The sequence below is a fragment of the Vicia villosa genome, linkage group LG6 (genome assembly GCF_029867415.1).
Source record: "Vicia villosa cultivar HV-30 ecotype Madison, WI linkage group LG6, Vvil1.0, whole genome shotgun sequence".
Lineage (NCBI taxonomy): Eukaryota > Viridiplantae > Streptophyta > Magnoliopsida > Fabales > Fabaceae > Vicia > Vicia villosa.
Window position 1 is genome coordinate 144666180 of NC_081185.1, and position 24875 is coordinate 144691054.

The 24875-nt window shown below is 33.6% G+C and overlaps 2 protein-coding genes and 1 long non-coding RNA gene across 4 annotated transcripts; 1 reads left to right on the top strand and 2 right to left on the bottom strand.

The window, feature by feature from the left end:
- Positions 1 to 3648: 3648 nt before the first annotated feature.
- LOC131612641 (zinc finger AN1 and C2H2 domain-containing stress-associated protein 16-like) lies at positions 3649 to 4873 on the bottom strand. Of its 2 annotated transcripts, XM_058884402.1 has the most exons (3): positions 4798 to 4873; positions 4548 to 4665; positions 3649 to 4463 (listed from the first exon to the last, which is right to left on the bottom strand). In XM_058884402.1, the coding sequence occupies exons 2-3, from the start codon at positions 4644 to 4646 to the stop codon at positions 3783 to 3785; spliced, it is 780 nt and encodes a 259-aa protein (XP_058740385.1). In that variant the 5' UTR covers positions 4647 to 4665; positions 4798 to 4873; the 3' UTR covers positions 3649 to 3782. The 2 variants fall into 2 exon arrangements, with proteins under 2 accessions (XP_058740385.1, XP_058740383.1); XM_058884400.1 differs by lacking the exon at positions 4798 to 4873 and having other exon boundaries at positions 4548 to 4791.
- A 5580-nt stretch (positions 4874 to 10453) lies between these two features.
- On the top strand, positions 10454 to 11216 carry LOC131612642 (uncharacterized). Its single transcript, XR_009287446.1, has 3 exons — positions 10454 to 10546; positions 10725 to 10815; positions 10968 to 11216. It is a non-coding gene; the product is annotated as an uncharacterized LOC131612642 (long non-coding RNA).
- Positions 11217 to 18901: 7685 nt separating this feature from the next.
- LOC131610349 (uncharacterized) lies at positions 18902 to 22773 on the bottom strand. The gene has a single exon (XM_058882268.1). The coding sequence runs from the start codon at positions 21559 to 21561 to the stop codon at positions 19951 to 19953; it is 1611 nt and encodes a 536-aa protein (XP_058738251.1). The 5' UTR covers positions 21562 to 22773; the 3' UTR covers positions 18902 to 19950.
- Positions 22774 to 24875: the final 2102 nt, after the last annotated feature.

Below are 24875 nucleotides of genomic sequence, written 5' to 3' on the forward strand. Positions count from 1 at the left end.
GAGAGATAAAATAAACATTTAAGAGAGTGAGAGAAAGGGAGAGGGAAATAGATATATATATATATATATATATATATATATATATATATATATATATATATATATATATATATATATATATATATATATATATATATATATATATATATATATATATATATATATATATATATATATATATATATGAGGAGAGATCAAATTACACCAATATATTACACTAGTAATTACACTCATTTATAACCCTTGATATGATTTAACTCTAATGGTTAGAAATGCCCACTTAGTGACTCATGATTGTTTCTTAAAATAGCTTTCTCCTATTTTTGGTAATAAATAGTTTTTATTTTATCAAATCGTAATTTATTTTTCACATAAAATTAAAAAGATCTCCGCATGAGCTGGATTAGTGGTCCACCTGTGGTGGGTCGACACCGGTGCGAATAGCAAAAAAAAAAAAAATTACTCTTCATTTTAAAAAAGAAAACGTGTTTGTTAAAAAATATTGAAATTTGTTTAAAATTAAGAATACATATTTTTTAATTAAAAAATTATATTTTTATTAAGAAATATTAGAAGTCACCTATTTCAAAAAAATATTAATAAAAATTACAAAATGTTTATTATTATTTCTTAAAACTACGTAACTTTATGTATTTCTTATTAACAAATGTTATTTTTCTTTAAATATTGTTTACTTTCAATTTTAAACAAATTAAATTTATTAATGAAATAAAATTACATTCAATTCACTTAATGTTATTAATTTTTTTTAAAAATAATGTGATTTTTAATATTTATTAATAAAAAAATATTTTTAAATTAAAAACAAGTATTTTTTCTAAACATTAAACAAATTTTACTATTTTATTTAAATAATTATATTGTATTTACTTATTTTACACTACAAAATTGATATATTTTTAAAAATCATTCAAAATCGTATAATATAAAAATAAATAATAAGTAATGAGTAATGATTAACCCGATAAAATATATATATGAAGTGAATAATAAAACAGATAAATTTTATATTATTTTTAACCAAATAAATGATTTTTGTAGCATTTTATAGAAAGAAGTTGTAATTAAAGCTATGTGTTCTCTTTAATTTTTGTATTGCTTAATGTTACTTCATATTAATACAATAATACTAATTTATTTTTAGCCTAAATATATATATATATATATATATATATATATATATATATATATATATATATATATATATATATAGGGGACGACTCAAGTGAGAACACTTGGTTATTATGAGAAATGAGAACAATGAATCATGACCATTAAATTTTGATTTTGTTGATTTTAATGGACTAGATTGGTTTCTCTTTCTATGATCCTTAATATTTATTTTAAATCAATATAGAAAGAGAAACCAATCTAGTCCATTAAAATCAACAAAATCAAAATTTAATGGTCGTGATTCATTGTTCTCATTTCTCATAATAACCAAGTGTTCTCACTTGAGTCGTCCCCATATATATATATATATATATATATATATATATATATATATATATATATATATATATATATATAGAGAGAGAGAGAGAGAGAGAGAGAGAGATATCTCACGTTTGTGAATGTGAAAAAATAAAAGAGAAGACCTCTATTTGTAGGCTAAAGGAGGGGAGAAAAAGGAACTGATCCATGGGAAAAATTAATTACCTAATCGATTCGGTCTTTAATATAATTGATTAGGTATTTAATCTAATCGATTAGATTAAATTAATAATCAATTATTTGTGTCCATTTTTGAAAAAGATTCTAGAGATCAGTTATCCTTCATTAAGACACGGTTGCAATCGATTATAATTTTTTTTTGTCTTTATCTAATCAATTAGGTACATGGTCTAACAAATATAGAAAGGCTTAAAAAACAGGAGTTTTGTGAGTGTGTGATTTAGTCATATTACTTTACGAAAATTCCCTTTTATTTTAAAAAAAATACTATGCACTCAGACATGTTCATGTGAGCTTTCACACTTATCTCTTTCACACAATTTGAAGCTTCAAGTCTTCTATCGGATATTCCTATCACGTAAACACTTCACTTGATTTTTTGGAGATGAGACTTGCGATATTTTCAATTGGATATCATCATCAGGGGATATTATAGTGATTATTAAATCCTTCGACTTTATTCGGAGGAGTAGCTTGATCAACCATTTTGTGCATTTTTAACCGCCTGAAATAGCTTTAGCACTTGCTTGTCTTTATACGTTGTTGTCACCAAAGATATGTTGCACCTTCATGAGTTATCATCAAAGTCGTGTTTCATCTTTAGGGCCGGCCCAAGGGCCAAGCTCTAAACGGGTTGACCGACCCTGTTCATCTTCATGAGTTGTTAATAAAGTCATGTTGCATCTTCATGAGTTGTCATCATAAAAATTATGATGTTGAAGGTATGACCATGTTTTGCTTAGCTTTGATCACTTCCCTATTAAACCTGCATGCATATTGTTCCATATATCCACTACAAGACTACAACGTCAAGATGAAGTCATAACTATGGATCTGTAGTTTTGAGAGAGGAAGTTGCGGCTGGTTCAATATATGGTATGATGTGATCAATCACCTGAAACAGTTTTGCATGGATTTTGAAGAGTTCTGACCATGTGTTCTTTTTTTGTTGGTTTTTGGGGTAGTAAAAAGCTCTGTTAGATAGTTGAAAGATAGTAGCAAGTAGTGTGAGAGCTAGTATTGGAGCATTTAGTCACACGGAACAAGAGGCAATACATAAGTAATCAACTTATTATAGGAGGGGAGTAATAGTATGATGAAGCCTTCATTGTTATTGATATTGGACGTTAAAGGCTTAAATACAATTACACATATGCTTGTCTATTTATAGGTGCTTGAGGATGTTTCTAGAATAGAACTATCTAGGCTTTTGTTTGTCTTTTCTACATTACATTGACATAGAACTTTCTAGGCTATTAGTTAATCTAAGATTTATTGGAACACTTTAGAAACATGTAGCAAGTTTAGACTATTCTAGTTTTCTCTAAACATTGTCATATATTTATGCTAGAATATTCTAGAAATGTGCATCAATTTCAACATTTTTCATTGCTCAGAGTTATCTTAAAGAAATTTGTAATATTTGGTAAGTGAGAGTCGAGCGAGTCGGTATATGAGTGGGTGGCAAAGAAGGAGGATCGGTATAATCACTAGAGATCGAAGAAGAGTTCTTGTTGGAAGAATCAATGGTTGCCATAATGAGATAAAGGTGGCGGTGAAAGGGCAAAGAAGGAGTGAGGCGACCAGGAAAGAGAAGAAGGAGAAACAAAGAAAAGTTGCAGCTCTATGAAATTTTTAGGATTTTGATCAAACCAAATTTAATTCTATATATGAGAAACTTAGGCCGTACTCATGATATGTTAATCATTTACAATCAATACTAATATGTTAGTATGAGTGATTAAATAGAGGGATGATCTCCAGATTCATGATGTAATACCTATTTGTTTTGCTTATAGTATTTTTGTTGATATGAAAAATAAACTTGTTTTCCTAAAAAAAAAAAAGGTCAAAGGCATGATAACAAAGAAGAATCAATCCTTATATTATGTGTGTGAACTAAGCTTGTAAATTAGTGACTAGTGCAGGAGATTCTTTCAGACACATACCAAATTAAAATCTAATTCCATCTTCAATTTCTTATTCACACAAATTTTTTCAATCAAATAGGGCAAAATAATATTTACACACAAGATCATCCATCAAAGAAAATGCTAGTATCTATTTCATCAACTTGAAAACCAGTCTCAAGAACTTCCACCATGATCTCTCTCAACATGCTCCACAAGAGAATTCGGATCAAGAAAACCTTTACTACACTTCGGGCACGCAGAAATCGACACCTTCTTTACCCCATTTCGCGTAATGCTACTTCCTTCATGAACTTTTTTCGCATGATCTACCAAACTAGTAACCGATGAAAACTTCGCATCACAAAGTGGACATTTCTCATCTTGAGTTTTTCCACTCCATTTAGAAGCCAACTCAAGAAGGCTTGAAGTCCAATTCGACGAAGTCGAATTAGATTTCGATTCTTCTTTACTACTACTACCAGTACTACTCAAATTCAAAAGACTCATGAATGAAAAACTAGTTTCCAACTTTTTGGGTCCTGGACATTTATGATCAGGTCCAAACCTATGTTTCAAACAATGTTCTACTTCGCAATCCCTACACTTGATTGTGTTTGAGAAAACTAGTGTCTCTCTGCATCCTTGGGTAGGGCACTTTTTCTTTTTTGTGACTTTTTCGTAATTTGATGGGTCACAATCTGTGTTAACATGATGTTCCCAAACCACATTTGGATCTCTGTCTGGAATTAAACGAACACTTTTGGCGCAAAGTGGACATATAACAACAGTGACATCTTGTCTGTTGGGTTTTGTACAATGATGTTTTATATAACTTCGGTGCTCCAAACAATATACCTGCGGAAAATGGAACATATAAATAACAGACAAACGCACAATAAACTGCGACTTTATCCAGAAATTGAAGGGAATGTGAAAAACCTGATTGCAGCGATCGCAAGTGAAGGGTAAGAAATCGTTGAGTCTGCAATCGGAAACTGTACAATGCTTGCCTAGATCTGGGAATTCGGGAGTCCCCATGATCCAAACAAACCTGAAGCTGAAACCGAAATCAAGAAATGAAATTGTACCAGAAACAAAAGAAACAGAGGAATTGATTTTGGGATTTTTTTTTTTTTTGAGAATTTTGTGATTACGAGGATATAGGGAGAAAAGAGATGTTCTAACTAACCAGAAATCCAGAAATGGGAGAGAATCGTTGCTTCCTCATTCTACGCTCTAATCATAAAATTAGTCATAATAATTTTAGTTAATTAGTATTTGTTTTGGTTTGCCAGATGGATTTAGACTAGGAGTGTTCGCGGTGCGGTTTGTGCGGTTTTGATTTTGACAAAAAAAATTATCCGAACCGCAAGAGAAAAAATCGCGCGGTTTGGTTTGGTTCGGTTGGCTTTAAAAAAAATCTGAACCAAACCAAACCAAACTAATGCGGTTTGGTTCGGTTCGATTGGTTCGGTTTTTTATAAATATTTTATTGAACCATACATACACATATAGATGACAACATAACTTTGTATTTAGACATTCATACACTATCAAATAACAACAAAACTCGTCATATTTTGACAATAACTTTCTATTTAATTTGTAAAAATTAAATTAGACAAAAGTGGAATAATAAACATAAAATAATAGTATAAAACAATATAAAAATTATTAGAATGAAATAAAAAAAGGGAAGAGACGAGAGATTAGTGAAGGTGAAAAAGAAAAAACAAAGAGTTGAATGATTAGAGAAGAAGATGTGCGATAAAAACGAAAATGAAATAGAGAACATTTGCATAGAAATGAGAAATTGAAAAAGAAAGAATATAAGAGATTAGAGATTATAGAAAAAGAGGGAATATGTATGTGGCAAAGAAGACGCGATAATGCTATTAGAGATTTGAGAAGATCGGAACTAAAATCATGTGTGTAAGGATGAGAAAATTGTACGTAATCATAAGGTTAAGGTATTATAAATTTAAGTTTGGGTTGGATGTGAGTTAAGTAAAAGTTAGGTTGTAACATAATGTGGTTTAATTCGGTTTGGTTCGGTTTACAAAATACAAACCGCAAACCAAACCAAACCGTGCGATTTTGTTAAAAGATGACCCAAACTAATCCGAACCAAATGCGGTTTTTTGCGGTTTCAGTTTGGTTTGGTTTGGTTTGCGGTTTTCTATTGGGTTGGTTTGGTTTTGATCACCCCTAATTTAGACAGGTAGACAAAACTAAAGTAGTAGTAATTTACCTATTTTGTTCTTCAGCATAGTTCTAAATTTTTACATTTTACATGCAAGATTTCATTGATGGAGAGGATAAGGAGTAAGTACTCTTGTTCGATTACCCAAATAAATTAGTAAAATAATTGCTTATATATTTGTAATTTTTTTTTGGGATTTAGATTAATTATGTGTTTGCTTACTGTATTTATTTTAATTACCCATATTTATTTAATCTCTAATTTAATTATATGAATTTTGTTATGCAAAGGAATCATAATTAGTGTTGATGTGTGCGTGTGTGTGATCTAGCGATGAAACACTTGGATTTTGAGAGTGTGCTCCTCTCAAGGTCTCAGGTTCGAAACCTGCTAGATACAAATTGCTTATTAAAATAATAATAATAATTAGTGTTGATCGATTATGTTGGACTCTTGAGACGGTGTGAATCTTCGATACACTGGTATAAAGTGAACTTGCAAGAATAAACGCTAATGCCAAAGTCACTTACAGAGTCCAAGATAACTGAAACGGAAAATAGAGATCGGAAAAATGCATGCTGAATGTCACGTGTCTTAATTATATACGTCGAACAATTTGATTGAGTTATGCATGGTTGGCCTGAACTTGTATTTGACCTTAGGCGGGTCAGAATAATTACCCTCAAGGCTTTTACGGGTGTTCACCTATCGGGAAGTATTTTGAAGTTGTAGCTGTCACTTGGTTGTCTCATCCGACCATAAGGAGAGCGGGGAGGTCATGGAGTAGTGGGAACAAGTGCATTAAATGTATTTCTCATCATTGAAATGTTTCGTCGATATTTCAAGCGCATGGCTTTATGCTTGTAGGTTAGAGCATTGATGTTTTCCCCTATGGCATTTGAGTGCACTTAAGTTTACTTGTATTTTCTATGCAAAATCTGACTGTTGATTTATAACTTTCCATTTTACTTTGATCTATTTCGTTCCATGCTCTCTTATATATAAAGGTCTCTTGACATTTTTGGAGAAGTTTTCTCTATTTCTGAGAATCATTTTCCCTTTATGAGAGTGATTTTCTTCCTTCTCATGAGCGTTTTCTCGAGCATTTGTCTTCTTCATAATGAAGCTTTTCTATTCTACATTTAATTTCCACCTTCTTCACTAGATTCATTCTCTCCATATGTACCATTCTCACCCAGAGTTTATTACTTTGCACCTCATATTTATTGTATCCTGACTCGTACAAATGATCATACCAGAAGTTTATTTTGTGATTCAGGGAGTAGTTATTTTTCCCCTTTAATTAGAACAAAAACACCTTCTAATTCAGATTTCTACAATTCAATTAACAATCATTCTACTCTAGTCATTATAATTTTGTTCGATAGTTCTCAGGCTAAGAGTCTTTATAGTGGTTATCTTGATATGTAAACTTCTTTTGATGAGTCTTCTGTCTACGCTCTTTCTTCTGATGACGATGGTGGGGGTTTCAAGCAGTTAATTTTGTGCGTTCTCCACTCATAACTATAAGAGGTTTAGCCTCCTCTACTTTGACTACTCTAGACATGGAAGTTGTTATCCTGGACAAGGAAGAAGCTAACATTTCATCAAGGCTTACCACACTATTAATGGTTTGAATCCGAGCGATGTCGAAATTAAATATCATATGGCGTGTGGTACCTATTTTAAGGGTATCGAATGGCTCAAGCCTTAGGATATTTTTAGTGTAACCGGCTGGTGTAAGCAAGTATAATTGGGTGTATTTGGAAATATTAGTAACACCTTCTACTTTAAATAACATTGTACTCGTGAGGGCGGCTATATTGAAGTAGGTAATTTCTCTAATTGATTGGTGCTCCTTAGTGGAATGTATCAAAAGGATACGTAGAAGTTTTAGGGAGTGTTTTACTCCTTTCTACAAATATTTGTTTACCCAGGTAAATTTGTAGTTGCCTTTGTCCAAGTTTGAAGTGGAAGTTGTCATACCCTAATTTTTACCCCTAAGATCTCACCTCATTTGTGTTTTATCTATGCAGTTACCGTGCATAGATAAAAATTTATGCACCATGCATATATTATTATGGACCTTTGGATCATTGGATCAAATTTTAGACATCAGTTGTTATTACTCAATACTTAATACTTACCACTCAATACTCAATACTGGATTAAAAACATGATCCAATGGCTTATGTAGGCTTATGCATGGTGCATAAGTAAAATCCTTATGCATATTATCCAAAACCCCAAAATTGATTGTCTCTTAACCCTTTCACCTTTGGGGTTGCCTTTGCAAAGATCATCAAGCACCACTTTGTGTATCTTTTACATTTATGTTTATATGCTTTATGTTTCACTAACCACTAATTAAAATACCAAAAACAATATACTTGGTCAAAAATAAATCAGAACTCAACAATAACACATCACATCATAATCAAAAAGGAAAATATTATTATTGATCACCTCAAAAATTTTGACAAACCTTTTTGGTCAAAAATATCAAAAATAGATAAAGGAAGGAAGAAGGCATGAGGATAAAGATCCATCACTATCCCTCTGTTTAACCATCCATACATGAATAAGTCCCCTACCTTAAAATTGGAGATCTTTGTAGCTTTTGGCCTTTGGGATTTTCGATCTCTCAGTTCCTTCCCATGATCGCTCAAGTCTTTTGCCTCAACTTAACTATTTAATTAACCTAATTATTCAAATTTTTCTCTCACCCCTCAATTCTCCTACACCTTTATTCTTTCTATTTTTCTAAAAATCATATTTTCTATTATTTTAATATTTAAATAAATATTATTCTAATTTAATTAAAATAACACTAATATCTAATTTTCTGCATTATCTATATTATTTCCAATATGAATAATTCAGTAAATCAACTAAAATACTTCAAAAAAACAACTTAAATTCTAACTTAATAATAACCCCCAATTTCCCACTTCTACACATATTTTACTATTATAAAATCTACTCAAAATTCCTCAAATCTATAATATAAGAAGGGAAATGGTTCTGGAAAACACCACTATGTCCCTGCTTCTATATCTGCCATGTGTCTAAAATAGGGGTATTTGTTGTCCAAAATTTACTTTTTCCAACCGATGATGTCACTTTGTTCCATTACAACTACATAATTACTAAATTTTGCCTTTGGTTGTCAGGAATAAACAAAACGCTGATGTCACGTAGCTCTTTTTGTTTCCAAATCAACCAAAGCAAACCTATTTTGATGCTTTTTCACATTTACTTCATCATATCACTTTTAATTTTCAAAACCCTTTCTCTTTCTTCATCCACAAACTTTTTTCTTCTTTCTCTCTCTTCCGCCGTTCTTCTTCTTTGTACCACCTTCTTCTTCTTCTTCTTACAAATTTGAAAGAAAAATATCTTCTGACACTCTTTCCCTCTCTCTCTCTCTCTCTCTCTCTCTCTCTCTCTCTCTCTCTCTCTCTCTCTCTCTCTCTCTCTCGTCCTTTCCTTCACTTTCTCTCTTCTTCCTCCTTCTCCCTCTTCTTCTTCCTTCTTCCTTCTTCCTACATATGCAATTTGTATTATTTCCTGACACGGTTTGTTCTGTTGAGCGCTGAGGACGATGATGAACACGATGATGGTGATGTTGATGTTGTTGGGTTCGTGATGAACGATGTTGAACGATTTTAGATGAATGAGTTGAGTTGGTTGAAGATCTATGAAGATAATGACGAAAGCTACGAATCTGAATCTCGGGTGAGGTATTTCTGGTTTTTGTTCTTGATCTCTCTTCCTCTCTCACGATTCTGAAAGGGTTTTGATTTTAAGGGAAATGATGAACAAATTGTTTAGGTTTTTTTATGAATATTGGGATTTATCTGTGTTTGAGGTTTTGATGTTTGATGAACAATGTTCTTCTGATAATTTCTGAAGGGTTTGTAAAATTGGGAAAATGATGAACTAGGGTTTTGGTTGTTTTTGCTCTGCAGCTGTTTTCTTGATGATTTTTGACCTTATCCATTGTCAATTCTCATTAATATGACTTTTTTTCCAGATCCGACCCTTCCACGGGATTAGGGTTTCAGGAGATCTCGGTCGCAAGTTCTTTTCCAATATGGTATGTTTCAAGTTCCAACCAATGTTTTGTTGTTCTATAATCTTCATTGTTAGATTGTTGTGTTATGAATCTTGGTACAAAGACTATTTACTTTGGCTGAACCGACTTTTGGTTTTTGTTTAGTTTTGTTTTCTGCAGGAACTTTTTGTGGTGGTTATGCAGATTGGTTAGCAGAATTTTGTGGGAAGTGGCGGTTTGAGTTGGTAATGCAGCTTGTTTCTTCGGGAACCAGTTTGTTATTCGTTTCGGGAACCAGTTTGCTAATGAATGTTGGCTTTTTCAGGGGGACATTTTGTTCTTACACATGAGTAAGGAACCAACTCGCATAGGGGAGATTGTTGTATTTAATGTAGATTGTAAGTTCACCTCTCGGTTTTATCCTTAATGTTTTGCTTACTTCGACTCATATCTGTATTTCAACAATTTTCTAACTCTATATTTCAACATTTAGCAGAATCACACTGAGTATGTCAATTGCATGAACTTGGTAGGGCTACTTCCTCATCTGATGGATTTGCAATTGCATGGAGCTGCTGCGAACATCTTTTCTCACTCAATGCGTAATTGTTGCTTAATTATGGAGAAGGAAGCACATGCATTGTTAAATGCTAAGGCCAAAATCTGCTCATTAATGATGTATGTGATGTAGTTTTGGAACAGAGTCTCAATGGCACCCTATTTAAACAATGACAAATTGACAATGCTGCTGTACAAGTGCATTCACATGACCTCAACATATCAAACAGTGTTCCTCTTAGTTTTCTACTCATTCTTTATCTTTTCATTAATTTACTCTCCCATTCCCTTCCTTTAGGTTGTCCAACTGCATCTGCCGCTGCTCCATCAAAGGGGTAATACTAACTGGCTCTGGAAATCGGCGGAGGAAAAAAGACAGAAGCTTGCCGGTATCGCTAACAAGAAGTGATTGATATGCATGTTCTATTCATTTTAAAAATTATACTAAGCTTGACATTGTTGCTTCTGAATATTATTATTGTAGATTTGGGAGTGCCATGAGTTTTCTCTATTGGTTGATAACTATTTCCTTTTCATGCAGAAACAATATGACAACAAGATTGTTGATGAATTTTTAGAGTGACAGCAAGATTTTTACTTTCTAGCAAGAGTTGTTTTATTCTTTTATCACTACTACTCAATTGTGGCTTACGGCTGCTGTTGGAGTGTTTGAAGCACGTCGCATATCAGATGCAATTTGAACTCGGGTATTGTTATTTAAACGCAGTTCTTTACAAATGCAATTTGTTTGTATTTGGTGTAGAGCAGTATGAGCAGGCTATCAAGTATGAGAAAGGTTCATTTGTTACTTCTGATGGAGCGTTGGCAACACTTTATGGTGTTAACAGGTCGTTCTCCTAGCGACAAAGGCGTCTTTATGGATGACGTTACTAAAAGTGAACTTTGGTGGGGGAAATTACGTATTATATATCCCAGGTTGGGTTTGAAACTATGACCTATGATTAACTGAAAGAGATCTCTTGCCATCTCATTCAATTGTTATTGTGTAGTAATCATATGATTTTTGTGGTTTTGATTTTAAACCGTAACAATATTTTTGTTAGCCCTATTTATCCACAGTTTAATTGTAAAAATCTTTTGGATCCTGTGTGGTAGCCCATATTTCTAGCCCTCAAAGACAAAGCTTTAAGAAAATAGAAGTGATTCAAGTAATCACATGTGTCGCTGAACACACCTTGAATCTGAAGTGTCGGTGCTACCAATAGTCGGTCAAAAGGCTTCAAGACTATAATTGTTTGTCTCGCATAACAAAACTGTGTTTCTGTTTTAATATTTAATAAAATATCCAATCTAATGGCTCTTTGATGTTAGTACACAGTTAAATTTATTAGTCTGTGTTATATGTGTTGATGTCTTGTGGAAACATTTTGCCAATGTATTTACAGGAAGAGGAGACCAAACCGTGGAAGAAATTAATTAACATTGTTGTCTCAGATGCTCCTGGAATTTTTTTCAATCATCTACTTTTCAAGGTGAGTTCTCTTTGATTTAAATCAGAACCAATTTGGTGAAGCACACACGATCTACTGTCTTTAATGGCCATGCAATTTATCTCCACAGAGTTGATTTCTTATCTCAGCTTGCATTCGGTAATGGCAAATTTTAAAAGAACTACAAGTAAGCGTTCAATCTTAATTTTCGTTTCCATCGTTGTGGGGGTATGTCATGACTGATCCTTGCCATCAATCTTCTATTCTGATGCTGAGTTTTGTGATGAGGAGATCATGACGACTTAAATACATTTATTATAGGATAAGTTTGTAATCCTGACAGATGCAAAACTACATTGCTTTGCTTAAAGGTAACACATTTGAATAGATTTAACAGCAGAAGATGAGAAAATATGAAAATGCACAGAAGTTTTACACCTCATTCATCCTTTATGGATCTAGAATGGACAAACCAAGTGTGAGCTGCTCACAATCTCACTGAAAGTTGAAAAATGACTTCACATTTACAGCATCAAATATATATTCAAAAGTTGTGTATCCTCTGTCCCCAAGGCGTATCTCAAGTGATTGAGCTGATACACCTGAAGGAGTTAGAGAGGAGGTCCGTGATTCAAACATTGGCTACTGATATAACATACTAAGAACTAACATTTCGCTATTAGAAGTAATTGTGTATACATTACCATAGTGACGGCAAAGAAGTTGCACATCTTAATGCGTTTGTATAATTTGGATTCCTTTTGTTTCTTATGCTTTGTTGTTCACCTGCTTAATAACACTTTTTGTGATGAGGAGTTGCCATCAATCTTCTATTCTGATGCTGAGTTTTGTGATGAGGAGATCATGACGATTTAAATACATTTATTATAGGATAAGTTTGTAATCCTGACAGATGCAAAACTACATTGCTTTGCTTAAAGGTAACACATTTGAATAGATTTAACAGCAGAAGATGAGAAAATATGAAAATGCACAGAAGTTTTACACCTCATTCATCCTTTATGGATCTAGAATGGACAAACCAAGTGTGAGCTGCTCACAATCTCACTGAAAGTTGAAAAATGACTTCACATTTACAGCATCAAATATATATTCAAAAGTTGTGTATCCTCTGTCCCCAAGGCGTATCTCAAGTGATTGAGCTGATACACCTGAAGGAGTTAGAGAGGAGGTCCGTGATTCAAACATTGGCTACTGATATAACATACTAAGAACTAACATTTCGCTATTAGAAGTAATTGTGTATACATTACCATAGTGACGGCAAAGAAGTTGCACATCTTAATGCGTTTGTATAATTTGGATTCCTTTTGTTTCTTATGCTTTGTTGTTCACCTGCTTAATAACACTTTTTGTGATGAGGAGTTGCCATCAATCTTCTATTCTGATGCTGAGTTTTGTGATGAGGAGATCATGACGACTTAAATACATTTATTATAGGATAAGTTTGTAATCCTGACAGATGCAAAACTACATTGCTTTGCTTAAAGGTAACACATTTGAATAGATTTAACAGCAGAAGATGAGAAAATATGAAAATGCACAGAAGTTTTACACCTCATTCATCCTTTATGGATCTAGAATGGACAAACCAAGTGTGAGCTGCTCACAATCTCACTGAAAGTTGAAAAATGACTTCACATTTACAGCATCAAATATATATTCAAAAGTTGTGTATCCTCTGTCCCCAAGGCGTATCTCAAGTGATTGAGCTGATACACCTGAAGGAGTTAGAGAGGAGGTCCGTGATTCAAACATTGGCTACTGATATAACATACTAAGAACTAACATTTCGCTATTAGAAGTAATTGTGTATACATTACCATAGTGACGGCAAAGAAGTTGCACATCTTAATGCGTTTGTATAATTTGGATTCCTTTTGTTTCTTATGCTTTGTTGTTCACCTGCTTAATAACACTTTTTGTGATGAGGAGTTGCCATCAATCCTCTATTCTGATGCTGAGTTTTGTGATGAGGAGATCATGACGACTTAAATACATTTATTATAGGATAAGTTTGTAATCCTGACAGATGCAAAACTACATTGCTTTGCTTAAAGGTAACACATTTGAATAGATTTAACAGCAGAAGATGAGAAAATATGAAAATGCACAGAAGTTTTACACCTCATTCATCCTTTATGGATCTAGAATGGACAAACCAAGTGTGAGCTGCTCACAATCTCACTGAAAGTTGAAAAATGACTTCACATTTACAGCATCAAATATATATTCAAAAGTTGTGTATCCTCTGTCCCCAAGGCGTATCTCAAGTGATTGAGCTGATACACCTGAAGGAGTTAGAGAGGAGGTCCGTGATTCAAACATTGGCTACTGATATAACATACTAAGAACTAACATTTCGCTATTAGAAGTAATTGTGTATACATTACCATAGTGACGGCAAAGAAGTTGCACATCTTAATGCGTTTGTATAATTTGGATTCCTTTTGTTTCTTATGCTTTGTTGTTCACCTGCTTAATAACACTTTTTGTGATGAGGAGTTGCCATCAATCTTCTATTCTGATGCTGAGTTTTGTGATGAGGAGATCATGACGACTTAAATACATTTATTATAGGATAAGTTTGTAATCCTGACAGATGCAAAACTACATTGCTTTGCTTAAAGGTAACACATTTGAATAGATTTAACAGCAGAAGATGAGAAAATATGAAAATGCACAGAAGTTTTACACCTCATTCATCCTTTATGGATCTAGAATGGACAAACCAAGTGTGAGCTGCTCACAATCTCACTGAAAGTTGAAAAATGACTTCACATTTACAACATCAAATATATATTCAAAAGTTGTGTATCCTCTGTCCCCAAGGCGTATCTCAAGTGATTGAGCTGATACACCTGAAGGAGTTAGAGAGGAGGTCCGTGATTCAAACATTGGCTACTGATATAACATACTAAGAACTAACATTTCGCTATTAGAAGTAATTGTGTATACATTACCATAGTGACGGCAAAGAAGTTGCACATCTTAATGCGTTTGTATAATTTGGATTCCTTTTGTTTCTTATGCTTTGTTGTTCACCTGCTTAATAACACTTTTTGTGATGAGGAGTTGCCATCAATCTTCTATTCTGATGCTGAGTTTTGTGATGAGGAGATCATGACGACTTAAATACATTTATTATAGGATAAGTTTGTAATCCTGACAGATGCAAAACTACATTGCTTTGCTTAAAGGTAACACATTTGAATAGATTTAACAGCAGAAGATGAGAAAATATGAAAATGCACAGAAGTTTTACACCTCATTCATCCTTTATGGATCTAGAATGGACAAACCAAGTGTGAGCTGCTCACAATCTCACTGAAAGTTGAAAAATGACTTCACATTTACAGCATCAAATATATATTCAAAAGTTGTGTATCCTCTGTCCCCAAGGCGTATCTCAAGTGATTGAGCTGATACACCTGAAGGAGTTAGAGAGGAGGTCCGTGATTCAAACATTGGCTACTGATATAACATACTAAGAACTAACATTTCGCTATTAGAAGTAATTGTGTATACATTACCATAGTGACGGCAAAGAAGTTGCACATCTTAATGCGTTTGTATAATTTGGATTCCTTTTGTTTCTTATGCTTTGTTGTTCACCTGCTTAATAACACTTTTTGTGATGAGGAGTTGCCATCAATCTTCTATTCTGATGCTGAGTTTTGTGATGAGGAGATCATGACGACTTAAATACATTTATTATAGGATAAGTTTGTAATCCTGACAGATGCAAAACTACATTGCTTTGCTTAAAGGTAACACATTTGAATAGATTTAACAGCAGAAGATGAGAAAATATGAAAATGCACAGAAGTTTTACACCTCATTCATCCTTTATGGATCTAGAATGGACAAACCAAGTGTGAGCTGCTCACAATCTCACTGAAAGTTGAAAAATGACTTCACATTTACAGCATCAAATATATATTCAAAAGTTGTGTATCCTCTGTCCCCAAGGCGTATCTCAAGTGATTGAGCTGATACACCTGAAGGAGTTAGAGAGGAGGTCCGTGATTCAAACATTGGCTACTGATATAACATACTAAGAGCTAACATTTCGCTATTAGAAGTAATTGTGTATACATTACCATAGTGACGGCAAAGAAGTTGCACATCTTAATGCGTTTGTATAATTTGGATTCCTTTTGTTTCTTATGCTTTGTTGTTCACCTGCTTAATAACACTTTTGTGATGAGGAGTTGCCATCAATCTTCTATTCTGATGCTGAGTTTTGTGATGAGGAGATCATGACGACTTAAATACATTTATTATAGGATAAGTTTGTAATCCTGACAGATGCAAAACTACATTGCTTTGCTTAAAGGTAACACATTTGAATAGATTTAACAGCAGAAGATGAGAAAATATGAAAATGCACAGAAGTTTTACACCTCATTCATCCTTTATGGATCTAGAATGGACAAACCAAGTGTGAGCTGCTCACAATCTCACTGAAAGTTGAAAAATGACTTCACATTTACAGCATCAAATATATATTCAAAAGTTGTGTATCCTCTGTCCCCAAGGCGTATCTCAAGTGATTGAGCTGATACACCTGAAGGAGTTAGAGAGGAGGTCCGTGATTCAAACATTGGCTACTGATATAACATACTAAGAACTAACATTTCGCTATTAGAAGTAATTGTGTATACATTACCATAGTGACGGCAAAGAAGTTGCACATCTTAATGCGTTTGTATAATTTGGATTCCTTTTGTTTCTTATGCTTTGTTGTTCACCTGCTTAATAACACTTTTTGTGATGAGGAGTTGCCATCAATCTTCTATTCTGATGCTGAGTTTTGTGATGAGGAGATCATGACGACTTAAATACATTTATTATAGGATAAGTTTGTAATCCTGACAGATGCAAAACTACATTGCTTTGCTTAAAGGTAACACATTTGAATAGATTTAACAGCAGAAGATGAGAAAATATGAAAATGCACAGAAGTTTTACACCTCATTCATCCTTTATGGATCTAGAATGGACAAACCAAGTGTGAGCTGCTCACAATCTCACTGAAAGTTGAAAAATGACTTCACATTTACAGCATCAAATATATATTCAAAAGTTGTGTATCCTCTGTCCCCAAGGCGTATCTCAAGTGATTGAGCTGATACACCTGAAGGAGTTAGAGAGGAGGTCCGTGATTCAAACATTGGCTACTGATATAACATACTAAGAACTAACATTTCGCTATTAGAAGTAATTGTGTATACATTACCATAGTGACGGCAAAGAAGTTGCACATCTTAATGCGTTTGTATAATTTGGATTCCTTTTGTTTCTTATGCTTTGTTGTTCACCTGCTTAATAACACTTTTTGTGATGAGGAGTTGCCATCAATCTTCTATTCTAATGCTGAGTTTTGTGATGAGGAGATCATGACGACTTAAATACATTTATTATAGGATAAGTTTGTAATCCTGACAGATGCAAAACTACATTGCTTTGCTTAAAGGTAACACATTTGAATAGATTTAACAGCAGAAGATGAGAAAATATGAAAATGCACAGAAGTTTTACACCTCATTCATCCTTTATGGATCTAGAATGGACAAACCAAGTGTGAGCTGCTCACAATCTCACTGAAAGTTGAAAAATGACTTCACATTTACAGCATCAAATATATATTCAAAAGTTGTGTATCCTCTGTCCCCAAGGCGTATCTCAAGTGATTGAGCTGATACACCTGAAGGAGTTAGAGAGGAGGTCCGTGATTCAAACATTGGCTACTGATATAACATACTAAGAACTAACATTTCGCTATTAGAAGTAATTGTGTATACATTACCATAGTGACGGCAAAGAAGTTGCACATCTTAATGCGTTTGTATAATTTGGATTCCTTTTGTTTCTTATGCTTTGTTGTTCACCTGCTTAATAACACTTTTTGGAGTTGAGACATTTTTCTTATTTTGTGGAGACATGTTTTTTTGTTGTGTTTTCTTGCTACAAATGACAATAAATATTGGCCTATGAACATCATTTCTTTATTGTTTTGTTTTAGTGTGTGGTCCTTCAAATGATTTAAGGTAGTCTATCATTGATGTCTTTATGGTTTGTATGTTCCAATTATTCTATTGATATCACAGTAAAGCAAGAACATAAGCATAAGTTACCATTCTGCTTTGTTATAGTAGGGAGTTTGAGAATGACTTCTTAACCTCATTTAATTAGTAAAAGGTTAAAGGTAAAATAAACCAAGAAAAACTACAAGTAACTTATAAAAAACATAGAAAACGATTATTTTAAATAAATATATAATATATATGATAAAATATTAAATTGTGATTGAATATATTTAGATGATCCCATAAAACAAGATAAAATTTAATTGTTAACATTATGGATTCTTTAAATAAAATTATATGTTTCTTGAGATAATTAGAACTGGACAAAATATAGAGACATAATATTTTACTAACACTCACTTTTAATTTTTATTATCTATAAGATCAAAATATTAAATATTAACGGGAACATAAAGTTACTAATCAAAATATTAAATATTAACGGGAACATAAAGTTACTAATCAAAATATTTAATATTAACAAGAACATCAAGTTAGTGATCAAAATTACGGAATATTAACGGTTCTGTTCTTATTAGGACTTTGGTTATATAGGCCTTTCAATAAATAGTCCATTCATTTTATGGATTATAATCCATACTTTTTCTTTACAAATATTATTTCTCAATGGAACCTCTACATTTCTTAAATGCATCCTTAGAAGTATTATTGAATCTAAAACAATAATAACTTTATTTTCTTAATTACTTTTTATTTTCAATATTCAATTTTTTACTAATACTTTTTATTTTTCTCAATCCAAATGCGCGAAAACGACGGGTACCCGTGCGAACGCACGGGTATCACACTAGTTAATTAATTAAATTAAATCAATTCAAAACTCTATTAAAAGTAAAATATTAAAATTAGGGTGTTACATGCGTCGGTCTAAGGAACTGTGAGTGCTAGGCGTGAAAAATGTAGAGAATCAATTATGTGTTGCTTAGCAAGTGGCATTGGTGCATCTTAAATGAGAAAGATAACTACTGGGTTAATTTGTTGTTTTTTAGTTATGTAGATTCGATCAAGTAGCTTATTAGTAATTGTGTTCCCACTTATAAACGTCAACATTACTTATGGTTGTCAAACTTATGCTCTATAGGCGCCATTGTACCTTTAGATCAGAATTGGATAAACCAAGTTATTTCGGTAATGCTCGACAACTGTGCGAAGATTATTTTTTGAACGGTTGTTGAGTCGGTCGAAATTCACTGAGACATACATTTTTGAATCTGTTTTGATGCATTGTAGGTCAAAATGCGAGGGTCGCAGAGATGAGAGCGTCAGTCGACATACTGTGGACTTCAAAGCTTGTGCAAGAACCAAGCTATCTTCCCACTACTGTGCAGGAACAATACTGCCACTGTACGAAATTCTCAATAATGTGGATATTAATCATGAAGTGGAGGATACTTTCGTTTGGCGGAGTAATTGTGTTAGGATGCAAAATGCTAACCCTAACAAGACTTACAAAACTAAGAGAAACAAGTAAACAAACTAAGGAAATAGAATTAAAAGATAACTTTGATTTTCATTGATTGATTTTCCAATGTGTCAAAACACTACATTATATAATGTCACTAATGGATAATCTAACAAAAGACCTAAACACTAAAAGTCCACTTAAATGATAATTAAAAAGCCCAACTACATGATAATAAAAGTACAACTAATAAACTAACTTAATTAATATTAACTCTCTATCATTACTCACCCCTTCAAAATCAACCTTGTCCTCAAGGTTGTAAAATAATTGTTGAAAGAAATATTCACTACTTTTACCTTACACAGCCTTCTAAACACCTCCATGATTTGAAATAAGAAAACAACATTGTAGTACAAACTTGAACTCAAGGGGTTTGTCGTATGGTTGCTGGAGTTTCTCACTGACAGGGTTTATTTCAATTAAAATAAGTCCATGCTTAGCATCCATTCTAAAATGAAAAGTTAATTGCTAACTTCAGCTTGCTACTAGCTGTCTCATATTAATAGGAAACATGTAAATTGAAGGGCCATCAAAAATTCCATCGGCAAAGATATGTGGGGCTGCCTTTGTAGGATGATATTGATCCCATAAAACATGGTTTTGTCTATTGAGGACAAGGTTTGAGACGGGCAGGCAAGGAGCTATGGCATTCAACTCTCCAAGTCCACAACAAGCAGCTTTTACATCTGTAAATTCGTGGACAGTTGGATTCTGAATGAGGTCACTCGTTGCGGCATAAGTATCAAAGTAAGAATAGATTATGCCTTCATTCTCAAATTTCCATTCTTTCAAAATAGATTGAAGGCCTTTTTTATATTGAGCTGACCAATAATTGGTTTCTACACCACATTCTGTTTTGTTCTTCAGTCTGGACGCAGGGCAGCATCCAATCACCCCAACTCCCGCAATCTCAAATTTACGCCCACCATTAGCATATATTCGCTGTAGTTGCAGTCTTAGTGAGAAAATCATGGAATCAACATAATCTTGTGGAGTGAGAAAATCAAGGGGTTCTGATGACTCAAAGTATCCAAAGAGATCATTGCTTCCAATCATCATAACAAAAATTAATTTCGAGAGCTGCTTCTGTAGAGCAGTTTCTCCCACTTCTGGTGTCAGCTCCTCATACACATTTGAGTAATACTCCACTTGCTTCCCCAACGGTAATGATTGTCTATAACGTTGATCTGCACCGTCAAATATTCCAGCACCTTGAGACAAACCAAACAAGAAGATTTTTCTAGTCTCCAGTTCATGAGGAATTGCAGAATTTGGAATGGACCTATCCAGTTTTTCAAATTTCCCTTTCTGAGCATATAGTTTTAACATCATATTATAACACAATGTCAAAAGCACTTGTGCAACCTGATTAGAAGCACAACTAAACCAAGCATCATAGGCAGAACCACCATGCCAAAAGAGCCTTGATATTTTACTACCAGTGGACTTAGAACCTTCTTCTTTAGCCTTATAAATCAAATATTCCCACATCTTGAAAGAAGGTGGTGGAAGCATGGTAGGATTGTTCAGCCAAAAACAAGGATCCGACGGTTTCGGCGGAAATGGTATAGACGAAAGCAATTGAATGATTGACAGAGGTATTTCAACAAACATATGGTGGCCGATATCTGAGAATCCAGTTTCAATATACTTTCTATATTCACTTGTTCCACAACACAAAAATTCAGCAACAATTTGATCAACCATAACAAAATATTTCCCCAATATGATCATAACTCGAAAATTAAATGAATTTTTAGAATTGAGGATGAATTGAGATGGGATTCTAGATAAGATATTCAATGAAAATTGTTGAGATTCATAACGAGAGTATACCGTGGTAGGAGCTGGTGGAGGCATGACGCTCTTGGCATAGTCAAGATTGAAATCCGGTGATTTCGGAGGGACCAAAAAATCGACATCAACATGAAACTTGTCGTCGTTGAAGGGACCTGGATAGTAGGTCATGGCGATGATGCGCAACACCTCTGTGGCCAAGACTCTGGCAGTGTCTCGTTCCGGGGTTTCATCAAACAGATGGTGAGTTGGTTCAAACATCTGTTTGATAATTTCAACTCCACCCATGAAATCATCCTGCAAGTCCTTCAAACAAATCTCAAGATGAAGCTCTCAGGCAGCAGCAACAATGTGTTCTCCGGACTCCTCAATGGTATAGACAACCATAGGATCAGACTTAGCAAGATGTTTGAGACCTTCCACAAGCTTAGGAAGATCTGAAGCAACCTTACACTGAACAGGAACACGCACAAAAGGGGAGACAGAAAACTTCATAGCATGAATAGGATGTGCATCAATCACAGACCACTCCCCTTCAGAATTCTCTTGCACATTCTTCGACTTCGTTAACTCATCGATTGATTCACCTTTAACCGATTCTTGGGTCTCATGTACCACAACAGTACTCTCGACATCATTAAGTGATAAAAACCCGTTCGAAGTTCCGAGAAGAAACGCTACTTTCTCTGTGAGATAATCAAAAGAAGAAACACTATCATCATCAGTAGTGCGATTGAAAATACCATTGCTACCCAAATTGCAGTTGGAGAAGGAAGGGTTCCAATCGGATAAGAATCCACCTTCAACGAAAAGGGATTCTCTATCGCAGAACCTCTGTTTCGGAATTTAGGGTTTCCACGAATGTTTCCGCTGTTGTTGGATCTTCCACCGCCCATGCTCTTGCTTCGGTTGAACAATCGCGGTTGTGGTTTGTGATTGGAAACTGATTTATTGTCTTTCAATGGCGGTTTTGGAGTTTTTTTGGTTGATTTCTTGAAACGTGGGTGAGAGACTTGGAAATGTCTTGCAAAATCTCTTCTAATACATGTACGATAGGTAGTTTCTGGACAGTGAAAGTGAAAGTGATACGTAGCTTCTGGGTAGCAACTACCCATATGGGTGGAAGTGTTCATTAGATGATGTTGTGTGAATGGGTGGTGTGAGGTCAAAAGTTGTTTTCTGTAGTGGTGCTGCTGAAGATGTGAATGATGATGTGGTGAATATCCGTGATTCAAATACAATTTTGGGGATGATGAACCATGAGTGTAATAAGGTGTAAACAGTTCCTACGGGAAAGATGGAAATGAAGATGTGGTAGGAGATGTAAAAGAGGGGTTTGTGGGATAGGTAGGAGGAATGCTCCATTGATGAGATGAAGGTGTAAGATAAGGGTAATTCATTGGGGGACTTGAGTACATGATGAAAGCACCAATTGTTAGGATGCAAAATGCTAACCCTAACAAGGCTTACAAAACTAAGAGAAACAAGTAAACAAACTAAGGAAATAGAATTAAAAGATAACTTTGATTTTCATTGATTGGAAAATGTGTCAAAACACTACATTATATAATGTCACTAATGGATAATCTAACAAAAGACCTAAACACTAAAAGCTCACTTAAATGATAATTAAAAAGCCCAACTACATGATAATAAAAGTACAACTAATAAACTAACTTAATTAATATTAACTCTCTATCAAATTGCGATTTCACTATGGCTAATACTTACGATAGATTGATGAATTCGTTCAATGCAGATTTCGCGTTAATGTTGCTACCACCATCAGGTTTACGTCTATTTGGAAATTAAATATCCTAAGCAAAGTTAAATTATTTGGTTAGAGGGCCATTTGTGTGCCCCTTGTGTTTTCTACAGATGAAAGCGTCTTCCATTTATTCGTGCCCTGCGAGGTTTCAAAAGGAGTCTGGAATCATGTTGCAAAATTGAAGAAGTGAAGGACACCAACTCTCTACTTCAATATTAGGTTCTTTTCAATTCTAGATTAGGAGGTTGTTCAAAGATGACTTGAAGAGTTTCTTTTGGATCTTAGTTTGTTGAGAAATTTGAAATGCTAGGAACACTATTCTTTTTGAAGATATAACTTTAGCAAAGTTAGACATTTGGGGTCAAGTTTAGCATCATTCTAGAGAGTGGATTTTTAGCCCATATTAATATTCATGTAGAGATTTATGGTCAAATTGGAGTGTCAATCTCTTTGTTGCGTTAAGTTGATATAGTTAATATGTTGGTTTTTGTTGGTGAGACTTCCAACTTTTTGTTACCACGAATTGAATACCTCTTATACTCCATAATCTTTTTTCTTATAAAAAGAGAAGATAGCCTGCAAAAAATGATGAATTAAACGATCTATTTATCACCTCTAACTACCTCAATTTTTCAAATATATATCACTTTAATATTTCAATACATATTTATGTTAAGTTTATTTGTAAAAAGATTATATATAGTTTTATAAAATTATATTTCATTAATAATATAAAAAATAAAAAATAAAATCTAAAAATTGAAAGAAAAAAAAGTAAATAATTAAGGATAGAGTAATGTTTAATGTCACGAAGGCAAACATCACGACACTATCACGAAGACACTCTAACTTTTGTTTTTCTTTCTCTCTCTTGCATGCGTTATTATATTTTGGCTTTTATTATTTTAGTGTTTTCAAACTTTATCTCTCTATTGTATTATCTATAATATAAGAAAACTCTATCTTTTTGAAGAGTTCCTCTCATGCTGTCAAGTGGCTTATTCTGAGAGTAGGAAATGTTGCTTATGGATGCGCCACGTGGACTGTTCATTTATGAAGTTATGTTCTTCCATCTTCCACTATGAATGTGTTACATAATTAGCATTTGTGTGGTTCTGTCCATGCATCTTCCATTCTGCATAATTATGTGTTACATAATTAACATAATGAGGACTTTATCTTCTTCTGTCCATTCACCTTCTGCATCAGTTATTTAATGAAGAGTTTGTAACTGCTACATTATACATAATGATTGTGTTATTTATAGCATTTGTGGCTTCCACTTTTCTGTAGTGTCAGACCATTTTTACTTTGTTGCTTGTGCTAACTGGCTGTAAGATATGGCGAGACTATTGGCGAAAATCTGTGACATCAACGATAGCAAAGAACTTTGGAAAGTTTATGTTCGAGTGCACCACAAATGGAAGGTTGTTTCGAACAAGAGGGAGCATTTTGAGATGATTTGATGAGTTTTTTTCTTATATTCTATTATTTTGGTCTTATGTTATTTAGATACGATGGTGGAATGAGATCAAGCAACATCAGAACAAACCAACTGACATATTGGTTTGATTTTCTACATTTATCTGGTTTGATTTTCTACATTTATGTACTTTGATAGGGTTTTCATCAAAACTCATCTGAACAAGGGAAAAACTGCCATCAATGTTTTCAAATCATTAGTTTTATTTAATTTCTGCCATTTTTGTAACTACAATTGTAGAGTACGAGTACGTAAAAAGTAGAAGTTAATACAAATGTAAGTACAATTTTTGTAATCAGAGTGCAATTAATTTTTGTAATAGGTTGAAAAGAGAATAGATCAATTATACAG